Here is a 27,308-nt window from a genome sequence, read left to right on the forward strand (position 1 = left end):
GCCTTAATCTCCGCTAATTTCAAGTTGCCACCACTCATACCTCACCTGTCATTCAACAACATCTTTGCCTCTGCACTTCCACCTCGACTGACATCTCTGCCCAAACTCTTTGCTTTTGAATATGTCTGCTTCTGTCTGTATATGTGTGGATGGATATGTGTGTGTGTGTGTGTGTGTGTGTGTGTGTGTGTGTGTGTGTGTGTGTGTGCGCGCGAGTGTATACCTGTCCTTTTTTCCCCCTAAGGTAAGTCTTTCCACTCCCGGGATTGGAATGACTCCTTACCCTCTCCCTTAAAACCCACATCCTTTCATCTTTCCCTCTCCTTCCCTCTTTCCTGATGAAGCAACCGGTTGTTGCGAAAGCTAGAATTTTGTGTGTGTGTTTGTGGGTCTATCGACGTGCCAGTGCTTTCGTTTGGTAAGTCACATCATCTTTGTTTTTAGATATATTTTTCCCATGTGGAATGTTTCCCTCTATTATATTCATATCATTAATTTGAACCCAACAATTATGTTTGTTATTGTCACTGTTGCATTTCGAAATCTTTTCTGTCGTCTTATTTTCTCTTTCTGTTTTTGCCAGTAGTTTCACTTTGTATTCACCTTCTCCTTTTTACCGTAATCTACTATACAATTTTATCCGTGTGCTCATTTGATGCAAATATAAATTTGTATGCAGCTGCTGTCCAACTATAATATTGGAAGCTTGTGCACTTTCCTGAGACTGATTGTATTAGCTTTCAAACATAGCTAATAACTTCATCCAATTTTTGAATAACATCATTCTCAGTTGCCTGAGACTGCAGACGTATGTGCGAGTTGCATTTGCATGAGTGTGTGTGTGTGTGTGTGTGTGTGTGTGTGTGTGTGTGTGTGTGTGTATTGTTGACAAAGGCCTTAATGGCTGAAAGCTCTAATTGTGGGAATCTTTTTGTTGTGCCTATCGCAACTCAGCATCTCCACTATATGATGGGTAGCAACTTTCCTTCTCTAATATTGTTACAATCCTGTTCCCAGTAGATACACTACGTAACTCCACTAAAATTCAGTTAATTGCACTAAATGTGCTCACTGAGGCAATCCTAAATGCTTACAATGTATATTAACCACATATGAAACAACAGATAACAGATCAGTATTTTGCCAAGTCAAAACTGCTATTATATGCACATTACCTATACTGACCACAGCATAGCACTTTGAATTATTGTCTTTACTGCCATGTTCCAATGCCCCACGTACTACTGGTGTCTTTGTCATTCCTTTAGTGATGTTTGTTTTACCTTTTCCTTTACTTTGTTTAATGTCATATATGGTGCATGATACACAGAAGTATGTTTCATATTCCAGTAATCTCATTAATTCATTCACCCATGAAGTCCCATACATCCCATCATTAAGGAAAGCTTTCAGGTATGTGAAACAAATCAAGTTATACATTAACAGGTAGCTGCTTCTGTAAAGTATACTAATAATGAATCAGAGTTTAATAATTTGAAGCCATATTGAACATTAATCAATCACAGTTGTTTCAAAAACATGAAAAGGTTTTTAAGTACTGCTACCAGTCACAAATTTGTTGACTACTAAATTATTTATTTAGAGCCATGTTTCAAGGTGATACATATCACCAGGCTATAGCGGCATTACAAAGACATTTAACGTAAGTGTATACGGACATCAAAGCCTTACTGATGAACAACTCAGAGTATTTGAATGAGGAATACTATGGAAAATTTATTGAGGGATCCAAAATATTGATGGTACCTGAGGGGCAAGGACAGGTTATTTAATATATCATCTCATACAAGGAGCTGATATTTTAGGGCAAATTACAAGTAAAAGAACAGCTTGGTTGGGACATATCCTAAGGATGGAGGACACAAGAACTACATAAAAGGTCTTCCAATGGAAAACAACACTAAGACCACGTAAGCGATGACTGGACAACGTGGAAGAAAACATCAGAGAGTAGGAATCGGAGGATGGAGAGCAAAAGTAAATGAGTGGGCAGAATGGAAGAAAATTGTTAAGCAGGTGAAGACCCACACAGGGTTTTGAAGCCATAAGAAGAAAATTGTTAAGCAGGTGAAGACCAACACAGGGTTTTGAAGCCATGTACATATGAAGATTTCAGTGACTATTACAGTTGTCTATGCACTAGAAAAATTATAAATTTGTGTCATACAAATGTTAATGTTAACTAGAAGTTATATCTTAGAGTTAAAATATTCTTATAAATTGCAGGAGGACTGGCTAACAAGGTACTATTTTTTATTATTTATTTATTTGTACTTCTGGAGATAAGAGAAGAAAAAAATTACTCACCTTGAGCAAAAACATTTGTAAACAACAAAACAAAACGTGCTATGTATGTCACTGCAATGCAGCTAGCTGCCAGACTGAACGGAGATGCACAGACTTCTGACACTGCATATAACAACATCAAATACCACTCCTGTTCCAGCAATAAGGCACCCCTTGGGCTCCCACCAAGTGCCTAAAAAAGATAAAGGTTCTGTCACAAGCATATTTACTGAAAAGAATAAGGAAAAAAATCATTTAATATGCTTATTGTATGAATCTGATTTCCATATGCTTTTCTCATCAATAAATAAGGTATTGTACATAATATCGCGAAACCAAATATTCAGCACCTGTATAAAGAAAATCTATATTGCTGTCAGTGAACAGTGCATTGATTTTGGTAATGAAGAAGCCAACTGCAGCTAATAAAATATAATCTCTCCAGTTAAATTAGGAATGGGTGTCACTGTAGTCTGAATATGAAACAGACACAAATATAAGATATGATACTTCCTGACAACTTAAAACTGTATGACAGCCCAAGATTATAACTCTTAATCACACTTATTGTGGGAAAAGTATCAATGAGGCATCAAGGAATGAATCATGGCCCACGTAACAGTGTTAAAAAGTCACTACCTCTCTCCTAGTTCTCTAACTCCTCAAAAGCTCACTAGCCTGCCTTGCTGAACTAGCACTCCCAAATGAAAGGATGTAGTTGGGAATGCACTTTTTAACACACTCATAATTGTACACAATTTATTTCTTGAGTTAATCATTTTTCAATCCATCATCAGCAGGAAGTTTTTTGGTTCTATGTAATCAAATTAGCACAACATGCCAGATAGCTTTATTCATTAAAAGTATTCATGCTTGAAAGCTCAGTTCAGTGATACTAACTTGGTACCACATTTTCACTAAACATGCTTTAGATGACTTTGTTTCTCCAATTTATGGTTGATCAGAAGCATCGTGAAGTTTACTATTCAATCTAATTTTAAAGACCTGTGTAAATCACTTTTTACCTGGTAAGTCTCAGATGGTCATTTATAAACAACTTGTGTGATATATCCGAGTCACGTAGTATACTCTGTTGTATAAAAAATCTTAATGAAATAGTGGGCTAATTTGTTATATGAAATTAATTGGTTGTCATTCTTGAGTAGCATGAAGCTGTTTTGACAGCTGCTCAACAACACGAAGCGGACATAAGCAAATGTACCGGGTAAGCTAAGATAAATAAAATACTAGAGTTACTGCAAGTGTATAAATAACTATTCGCTCTCATACACACTGCTTAATTTTCATAAATGTCTACTCTCTATGTAACAGCTGCTCAATTTGAGCTACACTGCAAATGGCATGTCAATGGCAGGTCTATGAACATCTCGTAGATAGGACTACTGCTAAGGAGAACTTAATGTATGATGTCTGATCACTTTAACTACACAGCCTATTACTTTTCATGCTCAATGAAACATATGTCAAGAGTCCACTAATGTTAAAGATGTGAACAAATGTCAATTGCAACATCAATCACAGTAACTGGAAAAATGACATACTTTTAATGGAGAAATCCTATTGATACTTATAATGCAATTATCCCAGAAGCTAGAAAGCAAAACATACAACTAGATAAAAACTGTGGCCCAAACCACAGCAAAATTATTCTTATCATCTGGACCTTGAGCTCATGTTTGGTTCTTCCTGGTCAATGGCAGATAAACTGAACAGTGGTTCAAGATATGTTCAAGGCATTTGTTAAAGTCAACGAACTGCACCATTAGACCTGAAACTAGCCCTCTAGTGTTGAGCCAGATTGGAAGTGTGAATCAGAAATGATTCATAATGTGACTGTAGACTTTTCTGGCACATACAGTTGATAAAATCTTCTCTGATTTTCACATGGGTGACTGCATTGAAAATCCATGATGTTTTGACGAGTGTCACTCTCATCATCTACCAGCAATATGTAGAAAGTGTGCAGGGGGTCCCTTATAAATACTTGAGTGGTGGCCATCTCTCCTCACTCCTTATTTGAGACATGGGGTTCAGTGATCTGTGCTAAGAGAGACAGGCCACCGTTTGACTCTCAATGCTGAATGCATTGAGACTCTTGCCAAGGCCTGTGAAGTGTCAACTGATGGGGGCGTTCTTGGCATACAGCTGCTAGTGCATGGTCCCATGCCAAATTTAGTTGATAGCTCTCCTACCTGTTGGTATGCTTGTCATGGAATGTTATCTCAAATGATTCTTTGATGATGCACTACCAAAAGTCATTAGCTTGGCACAATATTTTTATTTTAAATTTCGATGTATGTCCCTCCTCAGACTGTGTTCAGCCACTGCTGATGTATCTTAATGCTTTCTTTTCTTTCAAATCAAAAACATCTAGTGTGTATGATGAAATATCAACGAAGTTAATTAAAGAATGCGATTCTGAGCTAAGTAACATATTAAGCTCATATTAAGCTATCTGTGTAACCAGTCGTTTATCAGTGGAATATTTCCTGACTGGTTGAAATATGCTGAAGTTAAGCCCCTGTTTAAGAAAGGAGATAAAGAAATAGCATCAAATTTCCGTCCAATTTCACTGTTGCTGGCATTCTCAAAAATATTAGAAAAAGTGATGTACAATCGGCTTTATAACCATTTTATCTCAAATAACATACTGTCAAAGGCACAGTTTGGATTTCTAAAGGGTTCTGATATTGAGAAGGCTATCTACACTTACAGTGAAAATGTGCTTAATTCATTAGACAAAAACTGCAGGCAACTGGTATATTTTGTGATCTGTCAAAGGCATTTGACTGTGTAAATCACAATATCCTTTTAAATAAATTATAATATTATAGTGTAACAGAAAATTCAGTAAAATGGTTCAAATCTTATATCTCTGGCAGGAAACAAAGGGTGTTATTAGGAAAGAGACACGTATCAAGCTATCAGGCATCATCCAGCTGGGGACTAATTACATGTGGGGTCCCACAATGTTCCATTTTGGGGCCCTTACTTTTTCTTGTGTATATCAATGACCTTTCATCAGGAACACTACCAGATGCCAAGTTTGTTTTGTTTGCCGATGATACAAACATTACAATAAACAGGAAATCAAGTGTAGTCTTCGAAAGATCAGCTAATAAAATATTTGTGGACATTAAGCACTGGTTCCTAGCCAATTCTTTGTCATTAAACTTTGAAAAAAACACGCTACATGCAGCTCAGAACTTTTAAGGGGTGTCCCACGAGTATATGCCTAACATACGATGATAAGCAGACAGAAGAAGTGGACAGTGTTAAATTCTTGAGATTACAGCTTGATAATAAATTCAACTGGGAGGAGCACACCACAGAACTGCTGAAGCGTCTTAACAAATCTCTATTTGCAATGCGAATTGTGTCAGACATAGGGGATATAAAAATGAAAAAGCTGGAATACTATGCTTAGTTTCATTCCATAATGTCATATGGGATTATTTTTTGGGGTAATTCATCAAGCCAAGCTAAAGTTTTCCGGGCACAAAAACGTGCAGTAAGTTATATGTGGTATGAACTCAACAACATCCTGCAGAAGCTTGTTTAGGGAACTAGGGATACTAACTACTGCTTCCCAATATATTTATTCCTTAATTAAATTTGTCATTCAAAATATATCACTTTCTCAAACCAACAGCTCAATTCATGGAGTCAACACTAGAAATAAGAATAATCTTCCCAAGGATTTAAAGTCACTTAGTCTTGAACAAAAAGGTGTGCATTATTCAGGAACACACATTTTCAATAACTTGCCAGCAGCTATAAAAAGCTTAACAACCTATGAAAAATGGATCAAATGGCTCTGAGCACTATCGGACTTAACATCTATGGTCATCAGTCCCATAGAACTTAGAACTACTTAAACCTAACTAACCTAAGGACATAACACAACACCCAGTCATCACGAGGCAGAGAAAATCCCTGACCCTGCCGGGAATCGAACCCGGGAACCCGGGCGTGGGAAGCGAGAACGCTACCGAATGACCACGAGCTGCGGACTAACAAACTATGAAATTCAGTTTAAGAGACGCCTAAAGGATTTATTGGTGGCCAACACCTTCTCCTTCATTGATGAATTTCTCAGTATACACTCGCGCGCACACACACACATCCATCCGCACATATACAGACACAAGCAGACATCTGTAAAGGCAAAGACATATCAATGTCTGCTTGTGTCTGTTATGTGCGGATGGATGGATATGTGTGTGTGTGTGTGTGTGTGTGTGTGTGTGTGCGTGCGCGTGCGCGCGCGCGAGAGAGAGAGAGTGTATACCTGTCCCTTTTTCCCCCCAAGGTAAGTCTTTCCGCTCCTGGGATTGGAATGACTCCTTACCCTCTCCCTTAAAACCCACATCCTTTTATCTTTCCCTCTCCTTCCCTCTTTCCTGATGAAGCAACCGTGGGTTGCGAAAGCTTGAAATTTGTGTTTGTTGTTGTTTCTATCAACGTACCAACGCTTTCGTTTGGTAAGTTACAGAATCTTTGTTTTTAGATATATTTTAGATATATTTTTCTCTCCAACCACAACTCCTTTGGTTCCATCAGATTCACTTGGTCCTACTCCAAATCCCACGCCACTTTCCTTGACATTGACCTCCATCTGTCCAATGGCCAGCTTCACACGTACGTCTACATCAAACCCACCAACAAGCAACAGTACCTCCATTATGACAGCTGCCACCCATTCCACATCAAACGGTCCCTTCCCTACAGCCTAGGTCTTCGTGGCAAACGAATCTGCTCCAGTCCGGAATCCCTAAACCATTACACCAACAACCTGAAAACAGCTTTCACATCCCGCAACTACCCTCCCGACCTGGTACAGAAGCAAATAACCAGAGCCACTTCCTCATCCTCTCAAACCCAGAACCTCCCACAGAAGAACCAATAAAGTGCCCCACTTGTGACAGGATACTTTCCGAGACTGGATCAGACTCTGAATGTGGTTCTCCAGCAGGGATACGACTTCCTCAAATCCTGCCCTGAAATGAGATCCATCCTTCATGAAATCCACCAAGAGTGTCTTTCCGCCATCCACCTAACCTTCGTAACCTCTTAGTTCATCCCTATGAAATCCCCAAACCACCTTCCCTACCCTCTGGCTCCTACCCTTGTAACCGCCCCCGGTGTAAAACCTGTCCCATGCACCCTCCCACCACCACCTACTCCAGTCCTGTAACCCGGAAGGTGTACACGATCAAAGGCAGAGCCATGTGTGAAAGCACCCAAGTGATTTACCAACTGACCTGCCTACACTGTGAAGATTTCTATGTGGGAATGCCCAGCAACAAACTGTCCATTAGCATGAATGGACACAGGCAGACAGTGTTTGTTGGTAATGAGGATCACCCTGTGGCTAAACATACCTTGGTGCACGGCCAGCACATCTTAGCACAGTGTTACACCGTCCGGGTTATCTGGATACTTCCCACTAACACCAACCTGTCAGAACTCCGGAGATGGGAACTAGCCCTTCAGTATATCCTCTCTTCTCGTTATCCACCAGGCCTCAACCTCCGCTAATTTCAAGTTGCCGCCGCTCATACCTCACCTGTCTTTCAACAACATCTTTGCCCCTGTACTTCCGCCTCGACTGAAATCTCTGCCCAAACTCTTTGCCTTTACAAATGTCTGCTTGTGTCTGTGTATGTGCGGATGGATATGTGTGTGGGTGCACGCGAGTGTATACCTGTCCTTTTTTCCTCCTAAGGTAAGTCTTTCCGCTCCCGGGATTGGAATGACTCCTTACCCTCTCCCTTAAAACCCACATCCTTTCGTCTTTCCCTCTCCTTCCCTCTTTCCTGACGAAGCAACCGTTGGTTGCGAAAGCTAGAATTTTGTGTGTATGTATGTGTTTGTTTGTGTTTCTATCGACCTGCCAGTGCTTTCATATGGTAAGTCACATCATCTTTGTTTTTATATATATATGTTGTTGTCTTCAGTCCTGAGACTGGTTTGATGCAGCTCTCCATGCTACTCTGTCCTGTACAAGCCTCTTCATCTCCCAGTACCTAGCGCAACCTACAACCTTCTGAATCTGCTTAGTGTATTCATCTCTTGGTCTCCCTCTGCGATTTTTACCCTCCACGCTGCCTTAAAATACTAAATTGGTGATCCCTTGATGCCTCAGAACATGTCCTACCAACCGATCCCTTCTTCTAGTCAAGTTGTGCCACAAACTTCTCTTCTCCCCAATTCTACTCAATACCTCCTCATTAGTTATGTGATCTACCCATCTAATCTTCAGCATTCTTCTGTAGCACCACATTTTGAAAGCTTCTATTCTCTTCTTGTCCGAACTATTTATCCTCCATGTTTCACATCCATACATGGCTACACTCCATACAAATACTTTCAGAAACGACTTCCTGACATTTAAATCTCTACTCAATGTTAACAAATTTTTCTTCTTCAGAAACGCTTTCCTTGCCATTACCAGTCTACACTTTATATCCTCTCTACTTCGACCATCATCAGTTATTTTGCTCACCAAATAGCAAAACTCCTTTACTACTTTAAGTGTCTCATTTTCTAATCTAATTCCCTCAGCATCACCCGACTTAATTCAACCACATTCCATTATCCTCGTTTTGCTTTTGTTGATGTTCATCTTATATCCTCCTTTCAAGACACTGTCCTTCTGTTCAACTGCTCTTCCAAGTCCTTTGCTGACAGAATTACAATCTCATCGGCGAACCTCGAAGTTTTTATTTCTTCTCCCTGGATTTTAATACCTACTCCAAATTTTTCTTTTGTTTCCTTTACTGCTTGCTCAATATACAGATTGAATAACATCGGGGATAGGCTACAACCCTGTCTCACTCCCTTCCCAACCACTGCTTCGCTTTCATGCCCCTAGACTCTTATAACTGCCATCTGGTTTCTGTACAAATTGTAAATAGCCTCTCGCTCCCTGTATTTTACCCCTGCCACCTTCAGAATTTGAAAGAGTATTCCAATCAACATTGTCAAAGGCTTTCTCTAAGTCTACAAATGCTAGAAATGTAGGTTTGGCTTTCCTTAATCTAGCTTCTAAGATGAGTCGTAGGGTCAGTATTGCCTCACGTGTTAGAACATTTCTACAGAATCCAAACTGATTTTCCCCGAGGTCGGCTTCTACTAGTTTTTCCATTCTTCTGTAAAGAATTCGCATTAGTATTTTGCAGCTGTGACTTATGAAACTGAAAGTTCGGTAATTTTCACATCTGTCAACACCTGCTTTCTTTGGGATTGGAATTATTAAATTCTTCTTGAAGTCTGAGCGTATTTCACCTGTTTCGTACATCTTCCTCACCAAATGGTAGAGTTTTGTCAGGACTGGCTCTCCCAAGGCCGTCAGTAGTTCCAATGGAATGTTGTCATCTCCGAGGGCCTCGTTTCGACTCAGGTCTTTCAGTGCTCTGACAAACTCTTCACGCAGTATCTTATCTCCCATTTCATCTTCATCTACATCCTCCTCCATTCCCATAATATTGTCCTCAAGTACATCGTCCTTGTATAGACCTTCTATATACTCCTTCCACCTTTCTGCTTTCCCTTCTTTGCTTAGAACTGGTTTTCCATCTGAGCTCTTGATGTTAATGCAAGTGGTTCTCTTTTCTCCAAAGGTCTCTCTAATTTTCCTGTAGGCAGTATCTATCTTACCCCTAGTGAGATGAGCATCTACATCCTTACTTTTGTCCTCTAGCCATCCCTGCTTAGCCATTTTGCACTTCCTGTCGATATCATTTTTGAGACGTTTGTATTCCTTTTTGCCTGCTTCATTTACTGCATTTTTATATTTTCTACTTTCATCAATTAAATTCAATATATCTTCTGTTACCCAAAGATTTCTACTAGCCCTCGTCTTTTTACCTACTTGATCCTCTGCTGCCTTCACTACTTCATCCCTCAAAGCTACCCATTCTTCTTCTACTGTATTTCTGTCCCCCATTCCTGTCAATTTTTCCCTTATGCTCTCCCTGAAACTCTGTACAACCTCTGGTTCTTTCAGTTTATCCAGGTCCCATCTCCTTAAATTCCCACCTTTTTGCAGTTTCTTCAGTTTTAATCTATAGGTCATAACCAATAGATTGTGGTCAGAGTCCACATCTGCCCCTGGAAATGTCTTACAATTTAAAACCTAGTTCCTAAATCTCTGTCTTACTATTAGATAATCTATCTGAAACCTGTCAGTATCTCCAGGGTTCTTCCATGTATACAGCCTTCTTTTATGATTCTTGAACCAAGTGTTAGCTATGATTAAGTTGTACTCTGTGCAAAATTCTACCAGGCGACTTCCTATTTCATTTCTTAGCCCCAATCCATATTCACCTACTACGTTTCCTTCTCTCCCTTTTCCTACTACCGAATTCCAGTCACCCACGACTATTAAATTTTCGTCACCCTTCACTATCTGAATAATTTCTTTTATTTCATCATACATTTCTTCAATTTCTTCAATATCTGCAGAGCTAGTTGGCATATAAACTTGTACTACTGTAGTAGGTGTGGGCTTTGTATCTATCTTGGCCACAATAATGCGTTCACTATGCTGTTTGTAGTAGCTTACCCGCTTTCCTATTTTCCTATTCATTATTAAACCTGCTCCTGCATTACCCCTATTTCATTTTGTGTTTATAACCCTGTAGTCACCTGACCAGAAGTCTTGTTCCTCCTGCCACTGAACTTCACTAATTCCCACTATATCTAACTTTAACCTATCCATGTCCCTTTTTAAATTTTCTAACCTACCTGGCCGATTAAGGGATCTGACATTCCACACTCCAATCCGTAGAACCCTAGTTTTCTTTCTCCTGATAACGACATGCTCTTGAGTAGTCCCCGCCCGGAGATCCGAATGGGGGACCATTTTACCTCCGGAATATTTTACCCAAGAGGATGCCATCATCATTTAACCATACAGTAAAGCTGCATGACCTCGGGAAAAATTACAGCTGTAATTTCCCCTTGCTTTCAGCCGTTCGCCGTACCCGCACAGCAAGGCCGTTTTGGTTAGTGTTACAAGGCCAGATCAGTCAATCATCCAGACTGTTGCCCTTGCAACTACTGAAAAGGCTGCTGCCCCTCTTCAGGAACCACACGTTTGTCTGGTCTCTCAACAGATACCCCTCCGTTGTGGTTGCACCTACGGTACGGATAGCTGTATCGCTGAGGCATGCAAGCCTCCCCACCAACGGCAAGGTCCATGGAAATATATCTAAAAACAATAGACACACAAACAAACACAAATATACACACAAAATTGTAGCTTTCGCAACCAACGGTTGCTTGGTCAGGAAAGAGGGAAGGAGAGGGAAAGACGAAAGAATGTGGGTTTTAAAGTAGAGGGTAAGGAGTCATTCCAATCTCGGGAGCGGAAAGACTTACCTTAGGGGGGAAAAAAGGACGGGTGTACACTCGCGCGCGCACACACACATATCCATCCACACATATACAGACACAAGCAGACGTATTAAAAGGCAAAGAGTTTTGGCAGAGATGTCAGTCGAGGTGGAAGTGCAGAGGCAAAGATGTTGTTGAATGACAGGTGAGGTATGAGTGGCGGCAACTTGAAATTAGCGGAGGTCGAGGCCTGGCGGATAACGAGAAGAGAGGATATACTGAAGGGCTAGTTCCCATCTCCGGAGTTCAGATAGGTTGGTGTTAGTGGGAAGTATCGAGATAACCTGGACGGTGTAACACTGTGCCAAGATGTGCTGGCCGTGCACCAAGGCATGTTTAGCCACAGGGTAATCCTCATTACCAACAAACACTGTCTGCCTGTGTCCATTCATGCGAATGGACAGTTTGTTGCTGGTCATTCCCACATAGAATGCGTCACAGTGTAGGCAGGTCAGTTGGTAAATCACTTGGGTGCTTTCACACGTGGCTCTGCCTTTGATCGTATACACCTTCCGGGTTACAGGACTGGAGTAGGTGGTGGTGGGAGGGTGCATGGAACAGGTTTTACACCGGGTGCGGTTACAAGGTTAGCAGCCAGAGCGTAAGGAAGAAGGTTTGGGGATTTCATAGGGATGAACTAAGAGGTTACGAAGGTTAGGTGGACGGCGGAAAGACACTCTTGGTGGAGTGGGGAGGATTTCATGAAGGATGGATCTCATTTCAGGGCAGGATTTGAGGAAGTCGTATCCCTGCTGGAGAGCCACATTCAGAGTCTGATCCAGTCCCGGAAAGTATCCTGTCACAAGTGGGGCACTTTTGTGGTTCTTTTGTGGGAGTTTCTGGGTTTGAGAGGATGAGGAAGTGGCTCTGGTTATTTGCTTCTGTACCAGGTCGGGAGGGTAGTTTCGGGATGCGAAAGCTGTTGTCAGGTTGTTGGTCTAATGGTTCAGGGATTCCGGACTGGAGCAGATTCGTTTGCCACGAAGACCTAGGCTGTAGGGAAGGGACCGTTTGATGTGGAATGGGTGGCAGCTGTCATAATGGAGGTACTGTTGCTTTTTGGTGGGTATGAATTGGATGGACATGTGAAGCTGGCCATTGGACAGGTGGAGGTCAATGTCAAGGAAAGTGGCATGGGATTTGGAGTAGGACCAGGTGAGTCTGATGGAACCAAAGGAGTTGAGGTTGGAGAGGAAATTCTGGAGTTCTTCTCCACTGTGAGTCCAGATCATGAAGATGTCATCAATAAATCTGTACCAAACTTTGGGTTGGCAGGGCTGGGTAACCAAGAAGGCTTCCTCTAAGCGACCCATGAACAGGTTGGCGTACGAGGGGTCCATCCTGGTACCCATGGCTGTTCCCTTTAATTGTTGGTATGTCTGGCCTTCAAAAGTGAAGAAGTTGTGGGTCAGGATGAAGCTGGCTAAGGTAATGAGGAAAGAGGTTTTAGGTAGGGTGGCGGGTGATCGGTGTGAAAGGAAGTGCTCCATCGCAGCGAGGCCCTGGATGTGCGGGATATTTGTGTATAAGGAAGTGGCATCAATGGTTACAAGGATGGTTTCCGGGGGTAACAGATTGGGTAAGGATTCCAGGCGTTCGAGAAAGTGGTTGGTGTCTTTGATGAAGGATGGGAGACTGCATGTAATGGGTTGAAGGTGTTGATCTACGTAGGCAGAGATATGTTCTGTGGGGGCTTGGTAACCAGCTACAATGGGGCGGCCGGGATGATTGGGTTTGTGAATTTTAGGAAGAAGGTAGAAGGTAGGGGTGCGGGGTGTCGGTGGGATTAGGAGGTTGATGGAGTCAGGTGAAAGGTTTTGTAGGGGGCCTAAGGTTCTGAGGATTCCTTGAAGCTCCGCCTGGACATCAGGAATGGGATTACCTTGGCAAACTTTGTATGTGGTGTTGTCTGAAAGCTGACGCAGTCCCTCAGCCACATACTCCCGACGATCAAGTACCACGGTCGTGGAACCCTTGTCTGCCGGAAGAATGACGATGGATCGGTCTGCCTTCAGATCACGGATAGCCTGGGCTTCAACAGTGGTGATGTTGGGAGTAGGATTAAGGTTTTTTTAAGAAGGATTGAGAGGCAAGGCTGGAAGTCAGAAATTCCTAGAAGGTTTGGAGAGGGTGATTTTGAGGAAGAGGAGGTGGGTCCCGCTGTCTACATCTACATCTACATTTATAATCTGCAAGCCACCCAACGGTGTGTGGCGGAGGGCACTTTACGTGCCACTGTCATTACCTCCGTTTCCTGTTCCAGTCGCGTATGGTTCGCGGGAAGAACGTCTGTCTGAAAGCCTCTGTGCGCGCTCTAATCTCTCTAATATTACATTCATGATCTCCTTGGGAGGTATAAGTAAGGGGAAGCAATATATTCGATACCTTATCCAGAAACGCATCCTCTCGAAACCTGGCGAGCAAGCTACACCGCGATGCAGAGCGCCTCTCTTGCAGAGTCTGCCACTTGAGTTTGTTAAACATCTCCGTAACGCTATCACGGTTACCAAATAACCCTGTGACGAAACGCGCTGCTCTTCTTTGGATCTTCTCTATCTCCTCCGTCAACCCAATCTGGTACGAATCGCACACTGATGAGCAATACTCAAGTATAGGTCGAACGAGTGTTTTGTAAGCCACTTCCTTTGTTGATGGACTACATTGTCTAAGGACTCTCCCAATGAATCTCAACCTGGTACCCGCCATACCAACAATTAATTTTATATAATCATTCCACTTCAAATCGTTTTACAGAAGTAACTGCTACCAGTGTTTGTTCCGCTATCATATAATCATACAATAACAGATCCTTCTTTCTATGTATTCGCAATACATTACATTTGTCTATGTTAAGGGTCAGTTGCCACTCCCTGCACCAAGTGCCTATCCGCTGCAGATCTTCCTGCATTTCGCTACAATTTTCTAATGCTGCAACATCTCTGTATACTACAGCATCATCCGCGAAAAGCCGCATGGCACTTCCGACACTATCTACTAGGTCATTTACATATATATTGTGAAAAGCAATGGTCCCATAACACTCCCCTGTGGCACGCCAGAGGTTACTTTAACGTCTGTAGACGTCTCTCCATTGATAACAACATGCTGTGTTCTGTTTGCTAAAAGCTCTTCAATCCAGCCACACAGCTGGTCTGATATTACGTAGGCTCTTACTTTGTTTATCAGGCGACAGTGCGGAACTGTATCGAACGCCTTCCGGAAGTCAAGAAAAATAGCATCTACCTGGGAGCCTGTATCTAATATTTTCTGGGTCTCATGAACAAATAAAACGAGTTGGGTCTCACACGATCGCTGTTTCCGGAATCCATGTTGATTCCTACATAATAGATTATGGGTTTCCAAAAACTACATGATACTCGAGCAAAAAACAAGTTCTAAAATTCTACAACAGATCGACGTCAGAGATAAAGGTCTATAGTTTTGCGCATCTGCTCGACGACCCTTTTGAAGACTGGGACTACCTGTGCTGTTTTCCAATCATTTGGAACCTTCCATTCCTCTAGAGACTTGCGGTACATGGCTGTTAGAAGGGGGGCAAGTTCTTTCGCGTACTCTGTGTAGAATCGAATTGGTATCCCGTCAGGTCCAATGGACATTCCTCTGTTGAGCGATTCCAGTTGTTTTTCTATTCCTTGGACACTTATTTCGATGTCAGCCATTTTTTCGTTTGTGCGAGGATTTAGAGAAGGAACTGCAGTGCGGTCTTCCTCTGTGAAACAGCTTTGGAAAAAGGTGTTTAGTATTTCAGCTTTACGCGTGTCATCCTCTGTTTCAATGCCATCATCATCCCGGAGTGTCTGGATATGCTGTTTCGAGCCACTTACTGATTCAACGTAAGACCAGAACTTCCTAGGATTTCCTGTCAAGTCGGTACATAGAATTTTACTTTCGAATTCACTGAACGCTTCACGCATAGCCCTCCTTACGCTAACTTTGACATCGTTTGGCTTCTGTTTGTCTGAGAGGTTTTGGCTGCGTTTCAACTTGGACAAACTTGGACATGGGTTCCACGACCCTGGAACTTGATCGTCGGGAGTATGTGGCTGAGGGACTGCGTCAGCTTTCAGACAACACCACATACAAAGTTTGCCAAGGTAATCCCATTCCTGATGTCCAGGCGGAGCTTCAAGGAATCCTCAGAACCTTAGGCCCCCTACAAAACCTTTCACCTGACTCCATCAACCTCCTGACCCCACCGACACCCCGCACTCCTACCTTCTACCTTCTTCCTAAAATTCACAAACCCAATCATCCCGGCCGCCCCATTGCAGCTGGTTACCAAGCCCCCACAGAACGTATCTCTGCCTATGTAGATCAACACCTTCAACCCATTACATGCAGTCTCCCATCCTTCATCAAAGACACCAACCACTTTCTCGAACGCCTGGAATCCTTACCCAATCTGTTACCCCCGGAAACAATCCTTGTAACCATTGATGCCACTTCCTTATACACAAATATCCCGCACATCCAGGGCCTCGCTGCGATGGAGCACTTCCTTTCACACCGATCACCCGCCACCCTACCTAAAACCTCTTTCCTCATTACCTTAGCCAGCTTCATCCTGACCCACAACTTCTTCACTTTTGAAGGCCAGACATACCAACAATTAAAGGGAACAGCCGTGGGTACCAGGATGGCTCCCTTGTACGCCAACCTGTTCATGGGTTGCTTAGAGGAAGCCTTCTTGGTTACCCAAGCCTGCCAACCCAATGTTTGGTACAGATTTATTGATGACATCTTCATGATCTGGACTCACAGTGAAGAAGAACTCCAGAATTTCCTCTCCAACCTCAACTCCTTTGGTTCCATCAGATTCACCTGGTCCTACTCCAAATCCCATGCCACTTTCCTTGACGTTGACCTCCATCTGTCCAATGGCCAGCTTCACACGTCCGTCCACATCAAACCCACCAACAAGCAACAGTACCTCCATTATGACAGCTGCCACCCATTCCACATCAAACAGTCCCTTCCCTAAAGCCTAGGTCTTCGTGGCAAACGAATCTGCTCCAGTCCGGAATCCCTGAACCATTACACCAACAACCTGACAACAGCTTTCGCATCCCGCAGCTACCCTCCCGACCTGGTACAGAAGCAAATAACCAGAGCCACTTCCTCATCCTCTCAAACCCAGATACTCCCACAGAAGAACCACAAAAGTGCCCCACTTGTGACAGGATACTTTCCGGGACTGGATCAGACTCTGAATGTGGCTCTCCAGCAGGGATACGACTTCCTCAAATCCTGCCCTGAAATGAGATCCATCCTTCATGAAATCCTCCGCACTCCACCAAGAGTGTCTTTCCGCCATCCACCTAACCTTCGTAACCTCTTAGTTCATCCCTATGAAATCCCCAAACCTTCTTCCCTACCCTCTGGCTCCACCCTTGTAACCGCCCCCGGTGTAAAACCTGTTCCATGCACCCTCCCACCACCACCTACTCCAGTCCTGTAACCCGGAAGGCGTACACGATCAAAGGCAGAGCCACGTGTGAAAGCACCCACGTGATTTACCAACTGACCTGCCTACACTGTGACGCATTCTATGTGGGAATGACCAGCAACAAACTGTCCATTCGCATGAATGGACACAGGCAGACAGTGTTTGTTGGTAACGAGGATCACCCTGTGGCTAAACATCAGTTGGTGCACGGCCAGCACATCTTGGCACAGTGTTACACCGTCCGGGTTATCTCGATACTTCCCACTAACACCAACCTATCTGACCTCCGGAGATGGGAACTTGCTCTTCAGTATATCCTCTCTTCTCGTTATCCGCCAGGCCTCAACCTCCGCTAATTTCAAGTTGCCGCCACTCATACCTCACCTGTCATTCAACAACATCTTTGCCTCTGCACTTCCGCCTCGACTGACATCTCTGCCCAAACTCTTTGCCTTTTAATATGTCTGCTTGTGTCTGTATATGTGTGGATGGATATGTGTGTGTGTGCGCGCGCGCGAGTGTATACCCGTCCTTTTTTCCCCCTAAGGTAAGTCCTTCCGCTCCCGGGATTGGAATGACTCCTTACCCTCTCCCTTAAAACCCACATCCTTTCGTCTTTCCCTCTCCTTCCCTCTCTCCTGATGAAGCAACCGTTTGTTGCGAAAGCTCCACGTGGGAAAAATATATCTAAACACAAAGATGATGTGACTTACCAAACGAAAGTGCTGGCAGGTCGATAGACACACAAACATACACACAAAATTCAAGCTTTTGCAACCAACCGTTGCTTCATCAGGAAAGAGGGAAAGAGAGGGAAAGACGAAAGGATGTGGGTTTTACGGGACAGGGTAAGGAGTCATTCCAATCCCAGGAGCGGAAAGACTTACCTTAGAGGGAAAAAAGGACAGGTATACACTCGCACACACACACATATCCATCTGCACATATACAGACACAAGCTTGTAGAAATCCTTGGGTAACAGAAGATATATTGAATTTAATTGATGAAAGGAGAAAATATAAAAATGCAGTAAATAAAGCAGGCAAAAAGGAATACAAACATCTCAAAAATAAGATCGACAGGAAGTGCAAAATGGCTAAGCAGGCATGGCTAGAGGACAAGTGTAAGGATGTAGAGGCTTACCTCACTAGGGGTAAGACAGATGCTGCCTACATGAAAATTAAAGAGACCTTTGGAGAAAAAAAGAGCCAGTTGTATGAATATCAAGAGCTCAGATGGAAACCCAGTTACAAGCAAAGAGGGGAAAGCAGAAAGGTGGAAGGAGTATATAGAGGGTCTATACAAGGGCGATGTACTTGAGGACAATATTATGGAAATGGAAGAGGATGTAAATGAAGATGAAATGGAAGATATGATACTGCGTGAGGAGTTTGACAGAGCACTGGAAGACCTGAGTCGAAACAAGGCCCCGGGAGTAGACAACATTCCATTAGAACTACTGACGGCCTTGGGAGAGCCAGTCCTGACAAAACTCTACCATCTGGTGAGCAAGATGTACGAAACAGGTGAAATACCCTCAGACTTCAAGAAGAATATAATAATTCCAATCCCAAAGAAAGCAGGTGTTGACAGATGTGAAAATTACCGAACTATCAGTTTCATAAGTCACAGCTGCAAAATACTAACACGAATTATTTACAGACGAATGGAAAAACTGGTAGAAGCCGACCTCGGGGAAGATCAGTTTGGATTCTGTAGAAATGTTGAAACACGTGAGGCAATACTGACCTTACGACTTATCTTAGAAGAAAGATTAAGGAAAGGCAAACCTACGTTTCTAGCATTCGTAGACTTAGAGAAAGCTTTTGACAATGTGGACGGGAATACTCTCTTTCAAATTCTAAAGGTGGCAGGGGTAAAATACAGGGAGCGAGAGGCTATTTACAATTTGTACAGAAACCAGATGGCAGTTATAAGAGTCTAGGGGCATGAAAGGGAAGCAGTGGTTGGGAAGGGAGTGAGACAGGGTTGTAGCCTATCCCCGATGTTATTCAATCTGTATATTGAGCAAGCAGTAAAGGAAACAAAAGAAAAATTTGGAGTAGATATTAAAATCCAGGGAGAAGAAATAAAAACTTCGAGGTTCGCCGATGAGATTGTAATTCTGTCAGCAAAGGACTTGGAAGAGCAGTTGAACAGAATGGACAGTGTCGTGAAAGTGCATTCGGCCGGCGCCGTTCGTAGCTAGGTGGCGCTCCCGCGCTCAGCCGAGTTGCGGAGCACCTCTATCGCTGTTTGCGCGTACTGTCGTGGCGGCACTGTTAAATGTCGTGGCACTGTCACAACACTTTTCCCCCCTTGAAAAAAAAAAACACTCACTTCCTTGGAGACATGGACAGTGCGGAGACATCCATTTCCTCTTTTGAGGCCCCGAGAAGATCCCGCGGAGAGACACGAGAGTATGGTTGAAAATGTCCAGGATGGAAGCTCGTGCGTGGAATGTGCCTCCTGGACGAGATGATGGGTGAAAACTCTGGAGCAGCATCCATAGGTGTCGTGGACCTGGGGGTGTGCTCCAGCGAGATGGGTCCCGGAGAAGGCGGCGTCGCAACTGGGGCCGGTTCCGGCATACTCGGAAGTGGTAGCGACATCGGCTGCATCAACACGTACGGTAGATCGGCAGCAGCGACAGGACTGGCTTCTCGGGCTGGTGGAGGCGAAGGAAGGGGTGGTGGCACCGGTGTGGCCACCACTCGTGGGCACATCTGGTCGTAATGGCGAACAACCATGCTGTCGTCTGTACGTATTTCACAAAGCCGGCGGCCGCGAAGAGCCTTGACCACCCCTGGAATCCATTTAGGGTGAGATCCATACCCTTGTGCCCACACGTCGGCGTCCACCGAGTATTTTCCCGCACTAGGGGACACAGCACAAGGCCTGACAGGGTGAAGCAGGTGCAGTAGAGTGCGCGGTTGGCAGCCATGCAAGAGTTCAGCAGGGCTGCGATCACCCAGAGGCGTGAAGCGATAAGAACTCAGAAATTGCAGCAGAGCGTCATCTGTGGAAAAATCACTAATGAATTTATTCATCCGGCTTTTGAAAGTGCGGACAAGGCGCTCGACCTCCCCATTCGATTGCGGATGGAAGGGCTGTGCTGTAACATGATGAATCCCTTGTCCAGTACAAAAATCATGGAAGGCCTGCGAAGAGAACTGAGGGCCATTGTCCGTGACGATCATGGATGGAAGACCTTCTAGCACAAAGATTTTGGACAAAGGCAGCGTCGTTGCCGCAGTGGTGGGCGACGGACATCGAACAACAAACGGAAACTTCGAGAAGGCATCAATCAACAGTAGCCAGTAAGTATCAAGGAAGGGGCCGGCAAAGTCAGCGTGCACCTGTTCCCATGGCTGCGCCGGATCAGGCCACAGAGAGGGCAATGTACGAGGTGCAGCCAGTTGTTGAGCACACTGACCACACGCAGCAACCAAGTGGGCGATGTCCGAATCAATACCAGGTCAATAAACGTGCCTGCGGGCCACGGACTTAGTCCGAGAAATCCCCCAATGGCCTTCATGCAACAGTTTGAGAACATCTTTGCGAAGAGAGGCTGGCACCACGACCCATGGAGATGCGCCATCCGTGGCCAGAAGAACAACACCATCACGAACAGACAGACGAAGGCGCAAGGCATGGTAGTTGTGAAGGGGATCCGATGCCCAGCCCTTGGTCCTGTCCGGCCAACCCCGTTGAACAAAACCGATCACCTGACGCAGGACCGGGTCCCGCGCAGTAGCCGATGCGACCTGCGAACCTGTAAGTGGAAAACCCTTGACCGCACGACGTTCTTCCTCATGTGGAAACAGAGTAGTTCATCATGATCGAAAACCGGGTTGGGGCCCATCGGCAATCGCGACAATGCGTCAGCGTTGGCGTGCTGGGCCGTGGGGCGATAGCGAATCTCATAGTGAAAACGAGACGAGTATAAGGCCCAACATTGCAGGCGGTGAGCTGCCTTATCCGGAAGCGACGCCGATGGGCTGAACAGAGAGACCAGCGACTTGTGGTCGGTGATGAGGTGAACCTTAGAACCATACAAAAAAACGCTGAACTTTTTTACAGCATAAATGATAGCGAGCGCCTCCTTTTCGATTTGAGAGTAGTGCCGTTGCGCATCATTGAGGGTCTTGGAAGCATAGGCGATGGGTTGTTCCGACCCATCCTCATACCGATGGGCGAGAACAGCCCCTAGGTCATACTGTGACGCGTCAGTCGCCAGAACCAAGTGCTGACCCAGACGGAATGTGGCAAGACAAGGCGCCAACTGCAAATGAGCCTTCAGCCAGACAAAAGCCTGCTCACATTCGTCGGACCAACAGAAAGGGACGTTTTTGCATAACAGCTGATGCAGAGTATGAGCTACCGCCACCGCAGATGGAATGAATTTGTGATAATAAGCAATCTTGCCTAGAAACGCCTGAAGTTCTTTGACCGTAGACGGCCGGGGTAGAGCGTTACTGGCTGCAACGTGCTGACGTAGATGACGTATACCCTCATGGGACAAGTGGAAACCAAGATACACAATGGAGGGTTGGAAGAACTGTGACTTGTCCAGATTGTACTTCAACCCAGCTGAATGCAAAACCCGAAACAGTGAACGCAAATTGCGGAGGTGCTCCTCAGTGGAGGCCCTTGTGACAACAATGTCATCCAGATAGTTTATGCAGCCGGGAATGGAAGCCGTGAGCTGTTCCAAAAACTGCTGAAAAATGGCCGGCGCACTAGCGACGCCAAATGGTAACCGTTGGTACTGATACAACCCACAAGGAGTGTTGATGACGAGAAATTCCTTGGAAGAAGCATCCAACGGCAACTGATGGTACGCCTCCGATAAGTCAAGTTTGGAAAAGAACTGGCCCCCAGCGAGCTTGGTAAATAACTCCTCAGGACGGGGAAGAGGATAAGTGTCAATGAGGCTCTGGGCATTGACGGTGGCTTTAAAATCACCACACAATCGCAGACTCCTGTTAGGTTTAGAAACCACCATGATGGGCGATGCCCATTCGCTGGAGGTAACAGGAAGGAGAATCCTTGAAGCTGTTAACCTGTCTATCTCAGCCTTGACAGGTGCACGCAACGCCACAGGAATAGGACGTGCCCGGAAAAACTTAGGGCGAGCTGTAGGTTTAAGAGTAGTGTGGGCTTCAAAATCCTTGGCACGACCCAGACCAGCAGAGAACACGGACGAAAATTCAGAACACAAGCCATCCAGCTGCTGATACGGAATATCCTCAGATATGAGGTGCACATCATCATCAATGGAGAACCCGAACAACTGGAAAGCATCATAACCGAACAGGTTTTCAGTGCCCGCATGATCCACCACATAAAACGTGAGTGGCCTAACAACAGACTTGTAGGCAGTGGAAGCATCAAACTGGCCAATGATAGGAATTTTCTGTTTATTATAAGTTCTCAGATTTCGCGTAACTGGAGACAAGGGAGGGGAGCCCAACTCCAAATACGTGCGAGAATTAATGAGAGTTACTGCAGAGCCAGTGTCCACTTGCATGCGAATGTCTTTATCCAGAACACGAACAGTAACAAACAACTTATTTGTTTGAGAAAGCACACAGTTAACATCCATGTCCGATGCCTCGTTCTCATCGACAGGAACTTTAGGGGACTGACACACAGAAGCAATGTGGCCTTTTTTCCTACATGAATTACTCGTGGCCCAACATTTTGGACACGCGGCCCTGTCATGCTGTACGAAACAACTTGGACAAGAAGGAAGAGCGGAATGAACCTGCTTCTGTGGTTGCTGTTTTCGCTGCGAGCGTTGCAGCCCAACGCGACGTCGTTTACGCGAGTGAACCACCACCACATCTTCGTTCTCCTGTGAAACAGGCAAATTGACCGTGTCGAAAGTTGACTGTACAGCGCCTACATTACACCACACGTCTATTTGCATGCCAGCAGCGTGAGACACTTCAAAGGATTGAGCGATGCTTAGAACTTCCGACAACGACGGGTTAGGCAGTTGTAGGGCACGTTGCCGAACTTCTTTATCAGGAGCAAGCCGTAGAATAGCATCCCTAACCATTGAATCAGCATAAGACTCATGATGAGTGTCCATGATAAACTGAGATTTCCTACTCAGACCGTGTAGTTCCGCCGCCCAAGTCCGGTAAGATTGATGGGGCTGTTTACGACACTGGTAGAACGCCACGTGGGCGGCAACGACGTGGGTGTTTTTGCGGTAATAGTTAGACAATAAGTCACACATTTCTTGGAAGGACAGGGAGGCAGGTTCCCACAGAGGGGCTAACTGAGATAGCAGCTGATAGATCCGTGGGGAAATCCAAGATAGAAATAACGACTTACACATAGGAGCATCGACAACGCCGAAAGCCAAGAAGTTTTGCCGCAAACGCTTCTCATAGTCCTCCCAGTCTTCAGCGGCCTCGTCGTAAGGAGGGAATGGAGGCGAAGAAGAGGAAGACAGACGATGAGTAAGCGATGTCGACAACGCCTGAATAGCAGCCGTCAGCTGTGTTTGTTGTGCCTGAATATCAGCCATCAGCTGCGTTTGTTGTTCAATGAGCGCTTGCATAAGCTGTTCCATGTCTGCCCCGTCATGAACACACAAATCCACAACGCAGTGAAAATATCCCATCCTCGTCGCCAAAAAGTGTTATAACCTTTAATCACCAATAATTGCGCGAATATTCAAACACACTCACTTAGAAACAATAGCTGGTTATATGATAACAACTCAGTATCTCTTATTCGACTGCCATGCCATGACATGCGGCCGGTGCCGTTCGTAGCTAGGTGGCGCTCCCGCGCTCAGCCGAGTTGCGGAGCGCCTCTATCGCCATTTGCGCATACTGTCGTGGCGGCAGTGTTAAATGTCGTGGCACTGTCACAACAAAACGCACATCCTGCCTTTCATATTTAGGTTTTATGTGATTTCTCTAATCACTCCAGGCAAATGCCAGGATGGAAAGGGTAAGGCCAATTTCCTTCCCTATCCTTGACACAATCCAAGCCTTTGCTCCATCTGTAATGACCTCAATGTCGATGGTGCATTAACCCAATCTTCCATTCTTCTGTTCTGTGTGCCAGGAACTCATTCAGAGTCTCTCTACCACGTTCCCACAAAACAAAGGTGTCATCTACCTAAGAACAGAAGTGTTTGGGTTTGAGCCATGAAGTTTTTTTAGTGCTCCATATACAGATTCACAAACCTGGGGGCATGTGGATAGCCCATGGCTACTCAACTTGTTCACAGAACTCCTCACCACATGTGAAGTAGGTTGTGGTGAGTACCTACCCAAATGACTTCCATGTTTTGGTCTCAAAATGATCTAAGAGTTCCAAGGTGTTGAAGTGAGGTCATTCCATTCAACTAATCTTGACCTCCCTGATCAAACATCTCAAATTTCATTGAAATTTTATGTGTACATTCACACATGTCCCCAATGAACACTGGTAAAGTTCAACACTCGAAGCAATACTGGCTGAGATACAGTCGTTGCCTGATTCTGCGTGCTACTCTAGGCAGAGCAAGTTTGAATTTCTGGTGATTTTGAGCTGTTATTTCTTGGGCAATATTTTGTTGAAAGAAATGAAATGGCCATATTCTACAACTTTCTGCACTCTCTTCAGAGTAATAATGATCAGAATTTTGCCAACAATGTTCAGCCAGGAAAGTTCAGGCGAAATTGCAAAATATAAGTGTTATAACTACCAGTTGAACAAATATATTTCAAGGACGACACAATATATGAAAGTCACAGATCAAGTAAACAGAGTAAGACGTGTGTACGCTTTAACAGTCAAATCATAACCGAGTCCAAGTCTAGCGGCCACTGGCTGGCTGGCCGCTTAGGTGGCGCTGCTGCTGCATGGCTGGCAGACAGCGCCGCATGCAGAGGATGCGTGTAACTGCGCAGCGGCACTTTGAAAGATCGGCGAGTCACAACAATAAGGTTTTTCAATATAAAATATCATTCACATGCAGCTTTCTAAATTCCAGGAAAATCAGCTCAAGCCCAATTTCCATAAAAATTTCAGAATAGGTCACAGTCAATTTTCTTTTAGGAAATTTGTTTTCTGTGACTAATTTCAAACTAATCACAACTGGAAAGAGCATGTGGTCAAGCATCCAGAAAATCATTTTGAATTTTCCAATATACGCTAACAATACCTGAAAATGACCGACAAATTTGAGGGAATGTGCCATGGCAACAGGCTATACCGCAGAAACCTGTTGCCCATGTTACACTGTGGTCACCATTTTAAACTGACAAGTAATATCTCAAAATATTGTGTTGGTCCATGGTGATATTGTCACTATCTGTCCAAAATATGAACTAGCAACCCAATCGGTATAGGAGTCAAGCATACAAGCCATGAGTGTGTTTCTTCATCCAGGTTCTCAAGCCTGTAAATTGGTTTCTTAATTTACATTCATAAGCCAGGTGGTGGCACCTGTCTGCTTCAAAGCCATTTGCTAAGTACTTTATCTCTGATTCTCAAATCTATTGGGGTACCTTACATTGGTGACAAGCAAGAAGTAATATCAAATTTGATTTTAAACTTCTCAACAATGTAGTTTACATTATTTGAAATTTTTTAGCTAGTTTCTCCTGTACACTGTCTGGGAATTAATACTATCATACAGATGATGATACTGAAGGAAAAGAGGGCAAGGAAATGAGGTACCCAACAACTACCCTGTCTTTCGGCCCAATAAAATGAAAAAGCTGGGCCTTGAGGATGTATAAATTTTATCAGAGCATCATTTTGTTCCACTGATACGTCAATGTTGCCAATCCACCTTATCACATATACAAGCAATGTAATGGCCAAGTAACAACTCCAATTTGGTTGCAAAAGTTGAATAGATCTTTTGGCATCAATGTTTGATTTGTTGATGGCCTCTGTAGGCTTGCATGAGTAGCCAATTGCTTGATTGTGCCACCAATCCCATCAAACAGAGTTTTTCCAAGGTTGGTGCCCAAAAATGTTCTATTCCATATAAATGTTAAAATCGTTTTCTTATAAATTTTATATTGTGAGTCAACAAAAAGTCAATCAATTTTCAAATGAACACATGTGCAGGTACCACCATATCATTACGTAAAAAAATGCAACAATGAACAATTTACAGCATTCCTCCATTGACATAATAAGCTACAAAAGGTTGTAATGTAGCTTGCAAATTTTCCCAATGACATCCCTAACCAGCATCTTGCACAACAAACTAAGAATTTTAATAAGTCTTCAGTACATAAATTAGGAAACCAAATTACAGGCTTGGAAATCTGAATGAAAAAAACCCATTGATGTCTGGCACTGCACGGCCCCAATTCCAACTGGGCTACTGGTTCGTGACGCTGAATGGATAGTGAGACTGTTACCACGGATCAACACAATATAGCGAGATATTACTTGTCATTTTAAAAATAGAAGTCACATGTAATGTAACATAGGGATGATTTCATCTCAAATCAAACGGGTCATGTCAACTTGTGGTCATGAATTTTTCTGTAAAAAATATGTGTTAAGAAATAAGGTATTTTTGTTTTACTTTAATTTTTGTAAATGGTACGGCCCTCTGAAAAATGTATATTTTGTAAGTAACTCTTAAAACAGAAGAGTGGAAAAAACCCTGATGAACCAAAAGTACTGGAGACATGGCACACGTTTTGTATATAAGCTCCCTCTTAATGTGTTGAAATTTAGTTGACACCCACACATTTACGGGCTTCCTTTAAATTACAAATTTCAGGTGAAAGTATGAAATTTAAGTTAATTTTTCCACTTAAAAAATCTAATTTGGAAAGTCACAGAAAACTATATTTTCTGTCACATTACCAGATACTACTGATGTTAATATAAACAGTATCTTCTCTGCTCCACCTATCTGTATTATGTAAATATTTATTATTAAGAATGTAAAAAATTATATTCACAAGTTTTAAGTTATTTACTCAAAAACCTACACCTGAAATCTTTTGAGAATTACACAAAATACTGTTTCATTAATATGTTAGTAGTCAATGCAAACTCAGTGGGCAATGTTTTTCTGTGTAAAGTATTAAAAATTTTTCAACATTCTGCACATTTCGCATCATT

At 43.7% G+C, this 27,308-nt stretch overlaps 1 protein-coding gene across 1 annotated transcript in view; it reads right to left on the reverse strand.

Annotated features, from left to right (window-relative positions):
- Positions 1-27,308, reverse strand: part of LOC124605385 (RING finger protein 145-like) — a 176,558-nt gene that overhangs the window by 92,024 nt on the left and 57,226 nt on the right. The window contains exon 4 of the mRNA XM_047137025.1: positions 2,329-2,500. Coding sequence (XP_046992981.1) covers positions 2,329-2,500 — 172 coding nt within the window. The remainder of the gene's footprint in view (positions 1-2,328; positions 2,501-27,308) is intronic.

This window comes from Schistocerca americana, chromosome 3, assembly GCF_021461395.2.
Source record: "Schistocerca americana isolate TAMUIC-IGC-003095 chromosome 3, iqSchAmer2.1, whole genome shotgun sequence".
NCBI classification, from domain to species: Eukaryota; Metazoa; Arthropoda; class Insecta; order Orthoptera; family Acrididae; genus Schistocerca; species Schistocerca americana.